Genomic DNA, 17,749 nt, shown 5'->3' with positions numbered 1-17,749 from the left:
GCATTTAAGTGTAGAAGGTGACTTTACAGTGTGGTTACAAATAAAAATGTCTATAGCATACATGTAGAAAGTTTCACTCCTATAATTTATTTGTCTTTCTCTGCTGACAGACATGTAATTTAATGCAAATCAGTTTCTCTGTCAGAATAATACTTAAAGAAGTCCTGTCACTGTGAGGCTGCATTAGTGATTTATGCCTTATTTCAAAGGGATGAGCAACAGCCTTATTAACAGCTTCGTAATATAAATCCATACAATACAGAGTTGCTATGACAATTGATGAGCCTTAATAGTCTAGATTCAAAGGACCTCGATCTGTCTTGTAGTGCAATACAACATAGTTCAGTCATTTGCACCTATAATGACTGTGAGCACTTACCATGCAGAAACAGAACAGTGCACACACTCACAGGGGAACCACACTGACCTTTGCAGCTGAGCGCTACATAGCTCTGAGCTATGCAGTGGTAGTCTTGAGGCTTTTCAGCCCCTAGCAGAGGTATCCAAGCTGATGTTTGGCTGCAGCAATGCTAAGCTCAGCACTGGCCCCCAAAGCCACCTGAGAAGCATGGTAAATTAATTCACATCCAGTTCCATTTACCTGTATTTAAAGATGAAGTTACAAACAGATGAGACAATTAAACACCTTGATGATACTGAAAATGGGGTGGCCACCCCTCTAGACTTCTTTTCTTACAACTGTGATCTCAACTGTGGTTTTCCACCCATATCCTCCCACTAGCTCTGGTATTTGTTAGATTTTGCTGGGATAGTTCAACTCACTAATGCAGTAGAAAACTCTGTCTTTTTTTTTTTTCCTTGAGATTCTGACAATGTGGTAACTTAAACTGGTTCATTGCAGAGTTCTAATGATTCGTAAAAGGTAAAATGGGGGAGTAATGACTGGCAGGGACGGTGAGTCACAAGCCCACCCTGTACTCTCCCTCCGTGACAAAGGAAAAAGATGGCACCTGAGCTTTAATAACAGCTATACAGATACAGCAAGATTCACATTCCTAATTCATATACTTGATCTGCTCTGCAAAGGCAAGATTTAGGTTCAATGCTGCTGGAGCACTGAATCCTGCAAATAGGCAGATTGTCATTTTCCAAAACTGATAATGTTCACTTTGCAATGTGGTCATTGAGAAGACAGCAAAAAAAGATGAAGCTAGAGACGGTGGCAAAAGACCTGGAAAAGACCTGTATTATGTATGCTCAGAGCAAAAGAACACAAATCTCACAACACATGAGATAAAGATGGCACAAGATAAAGTGTGGAAATGCAGAGCACACACAGTATGTCATAGAGAGACGGTAGCTGTGGCCGCTGCTGTTCCTTTTTGCAAGTCCAGCCAAAACCCAAGCTGAGTGCATATTGCAAAGATGCAGGTACACTCAAAACTCTAACATCATCAGCCACACAGACAACCAGAGTCTTCTCATCACCCACATACACACAAACAGCAGCTCAAGTAATATGAGTTCTTTAGTAATACTCAGAGCCACATAATATTCTATTTGAATGTTTCAGTTCCTCCTGCTTCCCTACTCCCTTCCTGTTCAGCCTATGAAAATCAGTCATTTCCCGTGAGAAAACCCCTCTGAATCTGGGTTCTTCTGGAAATGGGAAAGACTTGCAATAATTGTTGTGCTCAGGAGGAGCATGTTGCAGAAAAGGCACCAGAAGGAGACTGATGTCTCCAGATGGTAAACACAGTTTTCCAGTATAACTGAACTTGTTTGAAACTCTATCTTCTTCAGTGTTTGAAAGGAAAGAGGCAATGCTTATCTGACTAATCAGATGACCCTTAACTTCCAGTACATTTGGAAGGAATCAGTGTCACAAGATACAATATTTCAGGTTAGTTGGTATAAACTTTCCCATATTACCTCAGTATTAAAGTAACAGGAATTAACTTTTATGCCTGCCCTGTAAACTTAACCTACAGATTTTTTTTTCCTCGAGATGTCTATTTTCATCATACAAAAATCAGATTTCTTTTACTAATTTCATATTAAAAGAACTTCAGTAAACAGGTCAAAGTGCCCATCTTTCTATTTTTTTCAGGAGTGTATGTGAGTGCTATTGCAATTCCTGTCATTTCAATAATAAAATAAAGACGCATCTTTTCAATAGCTGCTACAGATGAGCTTTATGGGCATGTTTCTGCTTTCTAAAACAAGCTTCCACTTGTACAGATGATGAAGTGGATTTATTCAATAACGTTCTCACATGGTAGAAAATTCTGCCAATATACAGATGTTGCAAACAAAAACAGTCAAGTTGGGGAATTGTACCAGAGCTAATTTACTACCAACCAACATAAATCTTTTATTGCTGATTCAGGTATTGGGGAGACAAAAAGAATGCAAACAATTAGACAAAAATAACAATGTACTTTTTTTTCTCCCTTCTTCCCCTGAGTCTCAGCTTTATTTTCACTGTGAGGTACACTCTCATTGTCAGAATTCATCCAGTGAGCCAACAGGCAGCACAGAAAGTTCAGGCAGCGTGCATAATGCTTTCTGCCATCCCAAGTGTTATGTCACTCAGTGCCCAGTGCTTCCAGTTGTCCTGTTCCTTAGTTGTCTCTGCTCCAGCATGGTGAATGACCACTGGCTGCAGTTCTTTCAGGAGCAAACTTTCTTCAACGTGGTCTGTTCCTCACACATTCCTTGTGTGTGGAGTGTCCTCACCTCAACAGCTGCAGATTACTCCTTGAATATGTTATGTGGGGAGGTGCTGTACACCTCTCTGAGTAAGGTTATAGTGTGTGATGTGCTTTTTCTGCTGTTGCTTGGCTTGCACCTGGGCAGGCTGAAACCAGTTTTGACTGGCGTACAGTAGTTCATTATCTCCCCCATGCAGGTCACAACTTCAGCCCACTGCTATTTACAGCCCATAAAATATGCCCATTCCAAAGGGCTAGGAGCATTGTCTTATACCTATGCAAATGATCTTTGTAGTGTGTGTGATACCCAAAGATCTGTTAGTATTGGGTACCTGACCAGGCTGAGAAGATTAATTTCTGCCACTTTTTCTCCTACCAGCTGATCATCCTCTCAAAGAGTTTACATGGGCACACACTGCTTGTGAGCTGATTTACTGTATATAGGGTGGCATAAGAAGAAACATTACTGAGTCAAGGAGTTACATCAGTGAACTTGAGAGAAGGATGAAGCCTGCTGAGTGTAAGAAGCAATTTTTCAGCAGAATTTCTCATTCACTGTTGTTGGTACTTTTCATTCTAGTGAGGGAAATTTTCTAGAGTAATATATATTAGGAAGAGTCTGACAAGAAACAAAACAACCTTCTGTAGCTAAAATGTTCTGTAGCATTGTAGGTACTTGTACTCAAAGATTTCTGTATCTGCATTTCAGTCACTTCTAAATAAAGATGTTTTTGTGCTCTCAAAGCATAATAGGAATAGGTGAAATAACACTCTTTTGCTCAGTATTCTCCTGCCTACTGCCTTTTGATTAATTTTTCTTTCAGTAGACAGACATCATCTACATCTCCAAAAATCTCTATGAAACCTGTAAGAGAAGAGTTCATGACCCAGAGTCCAGTTTCATGATGCACAGCTACATCATGATTTTGGCTTATCTTTACCAAAAAGCTTTTGGGGGCCTGTGAACAAGCTAAAGCAAATTCAAAACTGGGGGGGAGGGGGAGAATAAAATAAAAAGAAAGCTTCATTGCTATTAAGCCAGTATTAGCTTTCTCATGGATCTGAGAAAAATACTGACAGGAGGTATAAAATATAGTGGAGAGTCAGAAGCAGGCAACCCAGCAACACAAAGGATCAGCTAGGATCAAGGAACACTGGAAGCTGACAATTTCCACACCAGTTTGATGACCACCTGGCCAGTAGAGTATGTCCAGAAGTAGGGCCTTGTAGCATGTTAGTTATACCTATCTTCTGCGAGCATTAACCAACAAATAATTGCTGTTTGTTAATGTGTGCAGACAGATGACTAGGTCCTGGCCTGAGGTTTAGCCAACCAAACAGACCATGAGAAACTCTGGACATGACAAGAGAAACTCTGAGCATAACAAATAACAGAGTGAGAAGCTGATAATAGTTACAGATAGCACTGTGAGCAATGGCTGGACTTCACAGGTGCTTAATGGGGAGTTATACAATAACTTCATGACTAAAGTCACAGAAAACTGGAAGGGAATAGTAGGGACTTTTTTGGGAGTGGAAACTTGCAAGGCCAGCAGCACCTAAGTAACTATATCAATAATACTATGTAAAGCCAAGGTGACCTAGGTACTGGTAGAATGGGTTTTGGCTGGACTTGCAAAAAGGAACAGCAGTAGCCAGTTTCCAGTAGGTCAACAACTAACCTGTACTGACGCATGGGATTGTTCCTCCCCAGGTGCAGAACTCTACACTTGTCCTTGTTAAATTTCATGAGGTTCCCCTCCACCCAACTCTCCAGTCTGTCCAGATCCCATTGAATGGCAGCACAGCCTTCTGGTGTATCAGCCACTCCTCCCAGTTTTGTATCATCAGCAAACCTGCTGAGGGTACATTCCAACCCTTCATCTAGGTCATTGATGAAGATATTGAACAAAACCAGACCCAGTACTGATCCCTGGGGAACACGACTAGCTACAGGCCTCCAACCAGACTCTGTGCCGCTGACCACAACCCTTTGAGTTCTGTTGCTTAGCCAGTTCTCGATCCACCTCACAGTCCACTCATCCAACCCATACTTCCTGAGCTTTGGTGCTTATGATATGCTTATGATGCATAACATATAACAGGCAATAAGGTGACTCATCCTTTCACAACCAGTAATGGACTTCAAGAAGCAACCCTGGGAATTGAACAGAAAGCCTACTGATTTTCATTAATGGATGCTCATTTTGCTCCTTTTGGGCTCTAGGGGTTCTTAAGCACTTCACTAGAAGCAAGGGAAGTTTTTTCATTTGGATGAGCACACTCTCGGGAATCAACAGGGGAAAACCCCCTAAGTATCAGCTTATCCTGGGCTACTTGGTCCATCCATCATTCCTGACAGAAGGAAAATCATCGCCATTCTACTTGATAGGGAAAGGGGTCATGTTTGGATCCCAACTCATAGGAAAGGGCATTTGAGTGCTGGTATGGATATAGGAATTGCTATAGGGGAAAGTTTGCAAACCTCTATTGTAAAGTTCCTGGCACTACATAAATACCTTTGATCAGACCAAAATTCCAAGAGCACAATTAATTACTGACAAAGTTTTTATCCCAAAATAGAGTTAGTTATTGAGCTAGTGCTTAACTTTCATCTTTAGTTTCAAATTGATTCATTATTCAAATGAAAAATAACTCTCTTGAAACATTTAGAAATCAATTGAAAACTTAATGTCTGTAATAGCCTCATATAATAAAATTTACAGTTTTGTTTGATATTTTAATGAAATAAACTATGTCATGGGTTCCACTTTCCCAACAAGCTCACCATCATGAATAATCATTCTTGAATGTTTACCACGATAGCTGGATGCAGTGAAGACAAACACCAACAGGAATAATTGTTGATCATGTGCTGGCTGGGTGACCCACTCTCAAGTTTCTTATTTTCATTTATATTCTACAAAGGCTTCCAAAACTAATTATGACATTTGGATTTCCTATGATCTGGGTGGGCCATCATTTTCTAAAATATGTCCCTATGTGTTTGATTTCTCATTGCTATCAGGCCCCGGTTAAACCAATGGGAAACACTGTTTGGCAGTCACGTATTTAGGTACACAAGGAGGAATTTTTTCTTAACATTACTAAAGAGAGCAGTATCCCCCTGGATTTTGGTGAGATTTTTCACTCATTAAATGCTGGAAAGTTTCTCGAAATCTTCCTTAAAAGATGATCTACTATTTCTGAAAATTCTGTCTCCAACATCTGGCATGAAAGCTTCTGTGACAGACTTTTGGAGACAAAAAGCTGTTCAGTTGGCCTTAATATTCTTTGTACTACAACCAACTACACCACTGAAATGAGGTTCCTCTGTAGGTATGTGTCTTTCACCAACACTAATGCCAGTGAATTGATTTGAATGTTCAAGTTGGCCACAGATTGCTTTTGGACTTCTATAGGACACCATAGCCAAACAGAGGTTCAGAGCAAGCTCTGCAACACAAAGCAACACAGCCATGTCAAATATGGTGAAGAGCACAGGCTGATTTGCTCCGAGTGCAATACTAACTAGCCAGAGTAAAGCACTACACTACCATGACTACTGTTTCTGGAAACTAAGCTAGATACTTGCACAGTACCACCTCACCATGGAAACATGCCAGATTATTTGGCAACAGCTCCGGCAAGCCTGTAAGGTACCTCAGTGACCTGTCTAAACATACCTAATTCATCACATCTAAGTGGGAGGAAGAGTTTCCTATCACGGACTTACATGAAACAATGTGTAGTATGAATGAGTTAATGCTACTTCTGAACATCTTCATAGTTCATGTATATTTCACACTAAGCTTTAAAATACCACTTATACTTCTCAATTGCTGGTGTGTTGCTTTTAAACAACCAACTAGCTACCCATTTCAATTTTTAAAAAACTGTAACAAAGGTCAGCACAAAAGCAGGATCTAAAGAGCACTGAAATAAATAGAAGTATTCAGAAGATAGGTCAGCCACACCAGTAAGAATTTACTTCACATTCCAAGTAGTTTTCTTCCTATAAAATTATTTTTTATTATTAATAATGTGGCAGCTTCTACAAGCCTGATCACAAAGCAGGATTCAGTCGTGTTAGGCATCAAAAAGAATAAAAGACTTACTGCCTCAAATGCATTGTCAATTAACTAAAGACAATATTTGTAAAAGTGAAGATCAGAGCGTATAAGTATTTTAAGGTTCACTCACACCTACACTCAGAACACAGCAAAAATATTTGGAGGATAAAGCAAATCTGATGGTGCCATGTAGTGTCGTATAAATGTATGACTTGTCTAAACATGCCCCAGCATTTTATGGCCTGATACAGCAAGACTTTTTATTCATATCAGGTTGAAGTTCAATGGTTTTCTCTTTCACTTTATCATCATGTTCCTTTAAAATCCTGGGAGAAAGAAACAGTATTTTCAATAAAAAAGTCAGTAACACCCATAAAAGATCAAAACAAAAAACATTTCCCCCCACGCCTATAAAATTGTCCAGAGATTAACAGAAAATGACAGGATTTTATGAACAAACAAACAAGCAAGTACAATTATGGTGGCTCCATCACAAAACAACCTTTAGAAAAATGTAGTCGGTGCTGATTGTTAGCATTTGTTGTATACTACAGATACTCAAAACAGCAACTTTCATTTGTTATTTTTGAGGCTGGAGCAAAACAAACCCACATCTGGCTACCTAGACATTTATCAATTGCCCGACACACTCACAAAATGTCACTAACTTCAGCAATAATATTAAAGATCTGCCAATTCATTACCAGTGTTTCACCTCTGTAAGTAGTTCAGAGGGGACAGATTTAGCTGTATTTTTACCCCTAGCATTTATATAACTTCAAAAATCCACCTCTCCCTCTCTCTCAGTCCCCAGGCAGACAGCAGAATCTGAGCTATAATGAGCAGAGGGAAGAAAGCAGCACATCCAGTGTTCTCCTGCAAGGACTCATCAGCTCTCCTGCAAGGACTCATCAGCATCCATTTCCAAGCGTACTTCTCCAAACCTCCAAGAATGTCCTGCAAGAACTATCACGACATCCCAGGCCCTCAGCTTTCCTCAGGCCCTCAGCTTTCCTAGCAACAATTCTGGTATTTCTGCTTCTATATAGAGCACAGGAATCTACAAACCTGAGCAACTGCTTAGTTGGAGGAACAGGTCAGGCTACAGACCAGTTTAAAAGGAACAAATATTTCATCACTGTAAGTTCCTATCAAACTAACAAACAGAATTCACTCTGTCACCAGTGGCAGGGATGTCAGGCACATATAGAACTCACAGATTGTGTTTTCTTCTTACCTAGCTAAATGAAGAACAGACTTTTTGGTATTGTACCCAGAATATGCACTGCATTCATAGAAAATTAAATTGTAATCCTAGAATTAAACAGAAAGACCATTTCAATTAATTTTGCACAATATCTCACTCCAGCTTTAAAAAAAACCCACAGATATACTGAAATAAGCAAATAAAGAAATAGAAATAGATCACTTTAGGAAAAATTAGGATTTAACTCTAGAGCTAACAGTAAAGACTAACAAAAGAAAGTAAGTCCAAGTGTGCCTCCCAGACAACAACTATCTGCATTTCTTAGCAGATATTCGTTCTATACAGCGCCTTTTGCTGTAAGAGCTTGATCTCTCAAAGGGTCAAATGAAAATATGCCTTGTAAGGTAATAAAGTCTTGTGAACTTTGCTTGTAATAATGAGGCAATTAGTACATCACTGAGATCTTGACAAAGCAGGTGAAAATAATTCCAGTGACTTTTTTTTTTTAATATTGGAAAGCTTCAGCAGCAGTGTTTCTGTATTCAACAGTTTGAGACCACTGCAAATGGCTAATTAAAAACCTCAGTAAAAAAGAGCAACAAATGAATTCTATTTCATTTTTTGTACTTGTGAATTTTTTCTGCACCTTCTTTTGCAGTCATCCTGCACCTCTAGTTTTGTAGCCCCTGGGAGCTTTGCAATTAAGAACAGTGGATAAATGATTAAGCCCTGGAGACATTCTCAGCACTTCAGCTGAAGCCTTATTACAATAAAGGCAAATGCAAGAGATCATCTGCACATAAGCCGGACCTGGCAGCTGTGATGGCAAGAGAAGTTTGAGAGGGAATGACAGATTATTTTCTCCAAAACAGATATCTGACTACTTTCACAAGATGTTACATTGAACCTTACCTACATTGCCTCTATGGTATTACTACATGTCCTTTTAGCCATCCAGATTTCAACTTTCTATTCTCTTTTCTATGTGTCTTATTGCTATTTAAGATAGTAGCTTAAAATTCAAAAAAAGAAGTTAGGAGCTTAGGAAATGACAGTCACATGTCTGCATCTTTTCATTTGTTTGCTATTAACTGTGGTTACTGCATTTGTCCTTATTTAACCACCCTTCATAAGACATTTACAATTCAGTTTTCAAAAGTTCCCATTAAAATGACCAGGTATTTCAGTTTTAGTTTGTTCTTTGTTTGGTTTTTTTTTTAATGTACCATGTTTCCAAAATTGCCCAGCTTTTTGAAATTTTCATCATCTTCATGAAATTTCACAGACAAAAAGTGGGGAAAAGAAGTTTTATAAATATGGTAGGCAGTTTTGAATATGTTGTCAATGGTTATGTGGTGTGTTCTAATGAACATCAGGATTGAATACATGGTAACAGTCCTCATCCCACGAAGCATACATAGTCTGCAAAGTCAAGGCAGACAAAAGCATTATTATCTTATTTTATAGTTGAGGAACAGAGATAGAGAAGGATTTATTGACCCATTTAAGATTATTCAGGAATTCACAGAATCACAGAATCATTAAGGTTGGAAAAGACCTTTAGGATCATCAAGTCCAAGCATCAACCCAACACCACCATGCCCACTAAACCATGTCCTGAAGTGCCACATTCACACTTTTTTGAATACCTCCAGTGATGGTGACTCCACCACTTACCTGGGCAGCCTGTTCCAATGTTTGACCACTCTCAATAAAGAAATTTTTCCTATTATCTACTCTAAACCTCCCTTGGTGCAACTTGAGGCCATTTCCTCTCATTCTATCACTAGTTACTTGGGAGAAGAGACCAACACTCACCTCAGCACAACCCCATTTCAGATAGTTGTAGAGAGCAATAAGGTCTCCCCTCAGCCTCCTCTTCTCCAGACTAAACAACCCCAGTTCCCTCAGCTGCTCCTCGTAAGACTTGTGCTCCAGACTCCTCACCAGCTTCATTGCCCTTCTCTGGAGACACTCCAGAAACTCAATGCCCTTCTTGTAGGGAGGGGCCCAAAACTGAACACAGTATTCAAGGTGTGGCCTCATCAGTGCCAAGTACAGGGGCACAATCACTTCCCTACTCCTGCTGGCCACACTATTGCTAATACAGGCCAGGATGTTGTTGGCCTTCTTGGCCACCTGAGCACACTGCTGGCTCATGTTCAGCCAGCTGTCAACCAGCACCCCGAGGTCCTTTTCCACCAGGCAGCTCTCCAGCCACTCCTCCCCAAGACTGTAGCGTTGCATGGGGTTGTTGTGACCCAAGTGCAAGACCCAGCACTTGACCTCATTAAACCTCATACAGTTGACCTCAGCCTGTCCAAGGCAATTCTGTGCAATTCTGTGCAGGGCCAAAATAAAATCATGCTGCCTGAATGCCAGAGCAGCACCTGTATCATAAGCCATTTAAGTAACTGGCAGTGGTTACACTAATCTGCTCAAATAGAACATCGGCTGTTGGAAGCTCAAAATATGATCTGAATACACTCTGTATTGTTGCTGTGCTCATATAAACTTTCGATCAGTGGATCAAGCTAACTAAACAAAAATTTGTTAAAGGGAGTTTTCCTTCTGGATCCTCTGCTAAAAAAGTCAAACAGACTTCTTGCCTTGCCTTGCCTTGCCTTGCCCTTGCCTTGCCCTTGCCTTGCCCTTGCCTTGCTTTGCCTTGCCCTTACCTTGCCCTTGCATTGCCTTGCCTTGCCTTGCCCTTGCCCTTGCCTTGCTTTGCCTTGCCCTTACCTTGCCCTTGCATTGCCTTGCCTTGCCTTGCCCTTGCCCTTGCCCTTGCCTTGCTTTGCCTTGCCCTTACCTTGCCCTTGCATTGCCTTGCCCTGCCCTTGCCCTTGCCCTTGCCTTGCCTTGCCCTTGCCTTCCCTTGCCTTGCCCTTGCCTTGCCCTTGCCTTGCTTTGCCTTGCCCTTGCATTGCCTTGCCTTGCCTTGCCCTTGCCCTTGCCCTTGCCCTTGCCTTGCTTTGCCTTACCCTTACCTTGCCCTTGCATTGCCTTGCCCTGCCCTTGCCCTTGCCCTTGCCTTGCCTTGCCCTTGCCTTCCCTTGCCTTGCCCTTGCCCTTGCCCTGCCTTGCCTTGCCTTGCTGTCCTGGTTTCAGCCAGGATAGAGCTGGTTTTCTTCACAGAAGCTAGTGTGAGGCTATGTCTTCGATTTGGGATGAGAAACTGTTGATAACGTGCTGATGTTTTGAGTTGTTGCTAAGTAGTCAAGGACAGTCCAGCTTCTCGTGCTGGCCTGCTAGCAAGAAGGCTGGGGGTGCACAGGAAGCTGGGAGGGGACACAGCCAGGACAGCTGACCCAGGCTGGCCAAAGAGATATTCCCTACCATACAACGTCATGCCCAGTACCTAAACTGGAGTTAGCTGGGGGGTGGAAATCACTGCTTGGGGACAGGCTATCGATCGCCGGGTGGTGAGCAACTGCTGTATTGGGCATCACTCGTTCTTGTACATTCCTTTGTCGGTATTATTATTGTTGTTATCATTGTTGTTTCTTTCTCTCTTGCTGTCCTATTAAACTGTTTTTATCTCAAATCACGAGTTTTTTTCCCAATTCTCTACCCCATCCTACTGTGGGAGGGGGAAGTGAACGAGTGGCTGTGTGGGGCTTAGTTGCCAGCTGGGGCTAAACCACGACACGACACAACTCGACTCGACTCGACTCTCTTCTCTCTCTCTCTTCCTCTCCCTCTCCCCTTTTTTCGCTTCACTTCGCTTCTTCAATTTTTCTTTATACTCCCAGTAGTTCTATCAAGAGACTTTTAGATGTTTTCCATCAGGTCATTCTTGTACTGCATGTGAACAGTTTGGTTTGTATCTGCTGTTTTTCCCTGTAAAGTCAATACTCCAAAATTCTCCTTACCATCATGAAGTTTACTCTTTAATTCATGCAACTACAGATCAGCTTCATCATAGCCTTCTTGTTCCCTATGATGGCTTCCAGAATCCTTATCCTCATTCGATTCCCCCTTTCCCAGGGTATCACTGCAACTACCAGTCTTCTCAAATGACAACGAATTGAAAGGACTCCTTTCAATCTGCCGTTCTTCCTTTTAATAATGAACTGTGCTGCCTGCCTTGCAAAAAAGTTATGTGACAACTGCATTATAAAGGGAGCCCTTGGGTTTCTGACTGAATTTGTAGTACACTGACTTGTAAGATGTGTGACTGAAGCAAAGCAAGAGTTAATACAGCTGGGCTGGAATGCCCTCTGAAAGTACACGTTCCTCTCTCACTGTAGAATAAACCAGGTAAAAACGTTTCCATCCTGTGAGACCTTGAGACAGGTCATAAAAACTGTTGGACTTCAGGGTCAACAGGCTAATCTGGTTCTTTGTCTGCACAAGAACAAGTTCAGGGTTGTTTTCACCAAATATGGCTATACATATTTCTGTCATCTCAGCATCTAGTCCCGTGTATTTTGGGTCATTTGTGTTTAATTCATGGGATTATTCACAAAAGAAGTAACTCAATTGCATTCACTAATAGAGACAGTGGTATGTGGTTTCATAGGAATTATATGCCTATTTAGCAAGAAATAATATTTCATTAAAATTCATGGTTATTATTAGCTCAGCAAGCAAATCGCTATCATTTAATTATATCTGTGCTGTTTTTCAACTAATTCATTGCCATTAATCATTCCTTCCCTTTGCTACCCAAGGCAGCACATTCAAACATTCAAGTGAGTTGTTCAGATCCATTCATTTGATTATAACCATCTTTAATCTGACAACTTACTTTCTTTGTTTTATTTATGCAAAACATTTTATTTTCTTGCATTAGAAGTAATGGTCTAGTGGGCTGTGAGTTCTATATATTATAATGATTCATCTTTGTTTTACTAGTACAATGTTTTAAGAGAGCTAAATGACACGTAAGACACCTACTCTGTCCATTTAGCATTTGTGTCATTTGTTTTTTCACAGAAGGATTCAGTGTTACACCCTGGAGTCTCTCCTAGCCTTTAGGGCCTCAAAACTATCTGCATTTCCATGCATACAAGAAAATAAAGCAGATTTCTTAAAGTGAGAACCTTTGAGGGATGAAATTCAAGGCTGATATTGCTCCCCTATAAAAACAAAATAACGGACATAACCCTGAGTACAGAGGCATACTTGTAAAAGGCTGTATGAATTATCAAAATAAGATAAAAAGAGATCTGGCCCTAATTCTTTCCATTATAGAGAGGTGCTTAGCAGCAATGTTTCCTGTAAACTAAGAACAATTCAGCTGCATTTCAAATTTTGAAAATACCTTTTATGGTTACAAGCAAGCGGAGCTGTAAATCTATTTTCAAAGGAGAAACAAGTACATACGTGACATCCAGCACATTGTTTAATTTAGGTAAATTCCTACCAACACAGTTAATTTCTCAGGAGTATTGGGATGACTTATTTCTAAATAAATGAATATTCTGGAGGCATTGGTGTTCAAACTATGCATTGCATAGCGAGATTCAGAAGAAAAATTGATGGGCATGGTACATAGGGATATAAACAAGTATCTGCTAATTGCAGTCCCTTAATGCTTAAAGTATGGCCCATGGATCATCAGTGCTCTGATAGATGCAGACTGTTAACTTTACTTATTTCATTTTCTCGATGGAAAGTTACTAAACTACCTGAAAGGGGGTTATGGTGAGGTGGATGTTGGTCTCTTCTCCCAAGTAACAAGCAGTAGGACGACAGGAAATGGCCTCAAGTTGTGCCAGGGGAGGTTTAGGCTAGACATTAGGAAAAATTTCTTTACGGAGAGAGTGGTCAAGCATTGGAACAGGCTGCCCAGGGAGGTGGTGGAGTCAACATCACTGGAAGTGTTCAAAAAACGTGTAGACGTGGCACTTCAGGATATGGTTTAGTGAGCATGGTGGTGTTGGGTTGATGGTTGGACTTCATGATCTTAAAGCTCTTTTCCAACCTTAATGATTCTGTGATTCTGTAAAAGTAAATATTTTCTTCTCCTACCATAGGAGTAACAGATGGTCTTCTGTGGTTTTACAGGAGATAGGAGAGATATAAGGTCCCCAGATTATCTCTCCGTTGAGAATCCATCCACAGAGAAAATAGAGAAAAAAAGAGAGAGAAAAGAGAAGGGAGGGAAAAAATAAAGAGAAAGAGAGAACAAAAGAAAAGAGAGAGAGGAGAGACAATGAGAGTGAATTTTTAAATATTTTTTGCACCAATCACTTTTTATTTTTTTCACCTAGACAGTTTTATAACTATAATTATCAGCACTTACTTACATCACTGACAGCTGAACTGATGAGTGTGGTGGCGTTCCTAGTCCTTAAAAATACTTGTCTGATTAAAATTAATCTGTGTTCCTATGAATTTAGACACATTCAGATTCCATTTTAAAACCTTCACTTTGAAGTTTTGTAAAGGGTTCCCCTCTAAGTATAGTACCTTAGCAAGGTGCTCTCCCATTCTCATAGGGACCTCACGTTCCTTTTCATTATCAGTTTTATTACCCAACAAAAGCACAGGTACATTCTCCCCAGTTGTCTCCTGCAGAACAAAGAATAAATATCAACAGATGCATTGTATTTAAAAAATCACAGGTCAAGAGGATAAAAACTAACAAATGTCACACTGCAACAAGACATCAAGATATCACAAGCCAGGTATGTGCCACTTTGCTTACAAACGTCAGGAATTCAAGTTGGATAAAAGGCATGAAAAAGACAGAAGGCTAGAGATTGCACTAACTTGGCATTTTTTAATAACAGCACAGAAGCTTATCAGACTATATATTAAAATGGGAGAGAGAAAACTACCATGCTACACAGGCTTTGACATTGTGTGTTTATATCCACTGCTTTTCTAATTACATTGACAGGAAAATAATTACAACACCAGGGTACATTTATGCCAAATAAATTACATAAAGTAGTGGAGAGACACACAGAATTGGCCCCAAAAATACATAGAATAGGCATGAATCAAAATTCATTCTGAAAATAGTTAGAATTACCACAATGAGTACATTCATAAAGTAAGCTGAATGCTGCAGCAGTAAATGGACTTGGCCGTATGTTTTCAACTTATCAATAGTTTGCAGCAAACAAAATTAGTCAGTAAAGATGAGTGAACTATTGCAACTTGGAAAAAGATTTTGACCACAATATTTGATTTTTCTGGATCAAAACCTGTAATTCAAATCCAAATCAAAACCCAAGAAAACTTTGTTCTCTCTAGCGACTCAGTCTTTTATGGCAGCAGCCTCAATTTTAGTTTTATTTTTTATTCTGCCCAAAGCAAATTCAGCTGCTTGCACTCTCTGTATGTTGTCTGGAGCTACAGAGATATACCAAGAGAAAAAAAGAGAATTTTTAATTAACTAAAGCCACTCAGTGGCATGGGCTATGATTTTGTTTTCATGTGGTTTGAAAGGATGATCCCCAGGAAACTGAACTGTCTACCACGACACAGTTTTATAGCACTAATTTAGGTACTATAGCTTTAAGTTTATAGCTTATGTTCATAACACAGTCAATTTCCCGTGAGCTACATGCTTGGTTGTCAAACTGCTAGTGGTGATCAGTGATCATCAGACCATCATCATGGATCCAAAGCACCTCCCCGTGATAGTGGTGATCCAGTGGGAGTCACCAGCTAGATAACCTTTATGAGAAACCAGAGGACTCCATGCTGAGCTTTCCTCACCACTCATTTTAAGTCCTTAAAACCTTGGAACTGTGATTATTTTCATAGACAACAGAGATTCTAAAAACAGCTTTACTGGTAACTGTGCAGACTAAAATCACTAACAAAAATGTAATTGTGACAACACAAGAAACTGCTGCTCTTGGTGCTTTGCCCTGCTAACGCTCCCTGTCCAGAAGAAGGTAGAGAATGACACCAGAGTTTAGATTTGAAATTATGTCATATTACCTCAATGCTTATCAGCCACTGCTTGACAGCTGTGAATGTGTCTTTTGCTGTTATATCATACATCACAATGACACCATCAGCTTTTCTGAAAAACTGCTTGGTAATACTTCGGTACCTACAAGTAAGAACCTGTTTATAGCTCTCTTCAACAGAAGTAGCAATCTGACAATATAAGTAAAATTTTATAGTACCCCCCAAAGGAAGATGTTGCCATACAGTTTCTTCTAACGATCTAGATTTAGTAAGGATTAAACCCCTGTTGATTTGGTTTACATATGTATTCTAAAATTCCATAAACTAGACAAGGGAGTAGCTGTAACACTGATCTTCACTGCAGATTCTGTTTGAAAGGTGAGGCTTATTATGAATTGCAGTAAGCAACCCCATTCTTCCTGAATCATCAGACCCCTTTCCACATTGAGCAGAAGATTCACAGAGGACACTACTATCACCAATTACTGCAACAAAAAATAAATTATTTGCAAAAAAATAAAGTGTTTGGAAAAGTTCCCTCTGTCTTCTTTAATTGATTCTGGGTTAGCCTGGATAATCAGCTGCATATCCCACCTTCTCCCATCCTCTTTCATTCTAAACTTGGAGCAGAAATTTCCCCCTCACAAAGTGTTCTGCCTAAAGCTAGCTAGATTTCTGTCTGGGGCTTTTTTCCCAAGCTTCCTGAAGAAAATATAGATCATTATTATCATCCTTGCTTTTAGTAATAGAAAACTACATAACAGGTGAGGAGATGGGGAAGAAAATTACCACTGAAAACTTACAAAAACTTGGGGAACTTCCAAGTACAATGGGATTATTTTGGTGAAGAAAAAACAAACTCTTTTTTTAAACTATTAAGGCATTTTCTGCCATAGAAATAATTCTAGGTACATCTTAAAATCAGCCTTCCTCCTAAAGAAATAGTGTGGTACTAAACTTTTAAGAGTTTTAATAAGAACCTCTTTTACAGAATGTCAGTTTTTCAATGGACACATCAGCACATTATTGCTGCTAGAGAAGGATCTAAACTGTGAAGTCACTGGCTCTATTAGGAATACTCCTATGTTTGTTCCTCTCCTGAGCAGCAGGATTAGGTCCATGTTTACTAATCCTCAAACAGATGATTGAAGGAAGCAAAACCTTAGAATGTGTACTGGTTTTGGCTGGGATAGAGTTAAATTTCATCATACTAGCTTGTATGTGGCTATGTTTTGGATTTGTGGTGAAAACAGTGTCAGTAAGACACCGTTTTAGTTACTGCTTAACAGTGTTTACAGAGCGCCTTTTCTGCTGCTTAGACTGCCCTGCCAGTGAGTAGGCTGCCGTACACAAGAAGTTGGGAGGGGAACACACCTGGGACAGCTGACCCCAGCTGACCAAATAGATATTCCATACCATATGATGTTGAGCTCAGCAATAAAACTGCAGCAGGGAGAGAGATTGGCTGAGGCTGCAGTTGCTCAAGGAGTGTCTGGGCATTGATTTGTTGGTGGTGAGCAACTTGTTTTTCTTGGTTTTGTTTCATTTCCTCTCTGGGTTTTTGGTTTTTTTTTTTGGTGGTGGTGTGTTTGATTTTTTTTTTTTAATTATTAAACTGTCTTTATTTCAACCAATGAGTTTTCTCACTTTCACCCTTCTGATTCTCTCCACCAATCCTACTGGATGGGGGAGTGAGTGAGCAGCTGTGTGGTGCTTAGCTGACTACCAGGATTAAACCACAACAGAATGTTTCTCACCGTTCCTGGCCAGCAGTGTCCCAGAGCTGCAGGGCAACCTGGGTATTATCTATTGTGATGGTTTTCACATTGTAATCCACACCTATAAAAGAGATACAAGGTTGTCTTTTCATATGCTCAGTTTGATTTTTGAAAACCTGATCCAGCAAATAGCAA

The 17,749-nt window shown here is 40.1% G+C and overlaps 1 protein-coding gene across 1 annotated transcript in view; it reads right to left on the bottom strand.

The window, feature by feature from the left end:
- Positions 1 to 6,983: 6,983 nt before the first annotated feature.
- CRACR2A (calcium release activated channel regulator 2A) overlaps positions 6,984 to 17,749 on the bottom strand; it is a gene marked incomplete at both ends in the record, with an annotated part of 53,385 nt that continues 42,619 nt past the window's right edge. Inside the window, 5 exons of the mRNA XM_082007490.1 lie at positions 6,984 to 7,074; positions 7,986 to 8,062; positions 14,376 to 14,477; positions 15,864 to 15,978; positions 17,594 to 17,675. Coding sequence (XP_081863616.1) covers positions 6,984 to 7,074; positions 7,986 to 8,062; positions 14,376 to 14,477; positions 15,864 to 15,978; positions 17,594 to 17,675 — 467 coding nt within the window. The remainder of the gene's footprint in view (positions 7,075 to 7,985; positions 8,063 to 14,375; positions 14,478 to 15,863; positions 15,979 to 17,593; positions 17,676 to 17,749) is intronic.

The sequence above is a fragment of the Phaethon aethereus genome (genome assembly GCF_964289735.1).
Source record: "Phaethon aethereus genome assembly, chromosome: 1".
NCBI lineage: Eukaryota > Metazoa > Chordata > Aves > Phaethontiformes > Phaethontidae > Phaethon > Phaethon aethereus.
This window is presented reverse-complemented; position numbering and strand designations above follow the sequence as displayed.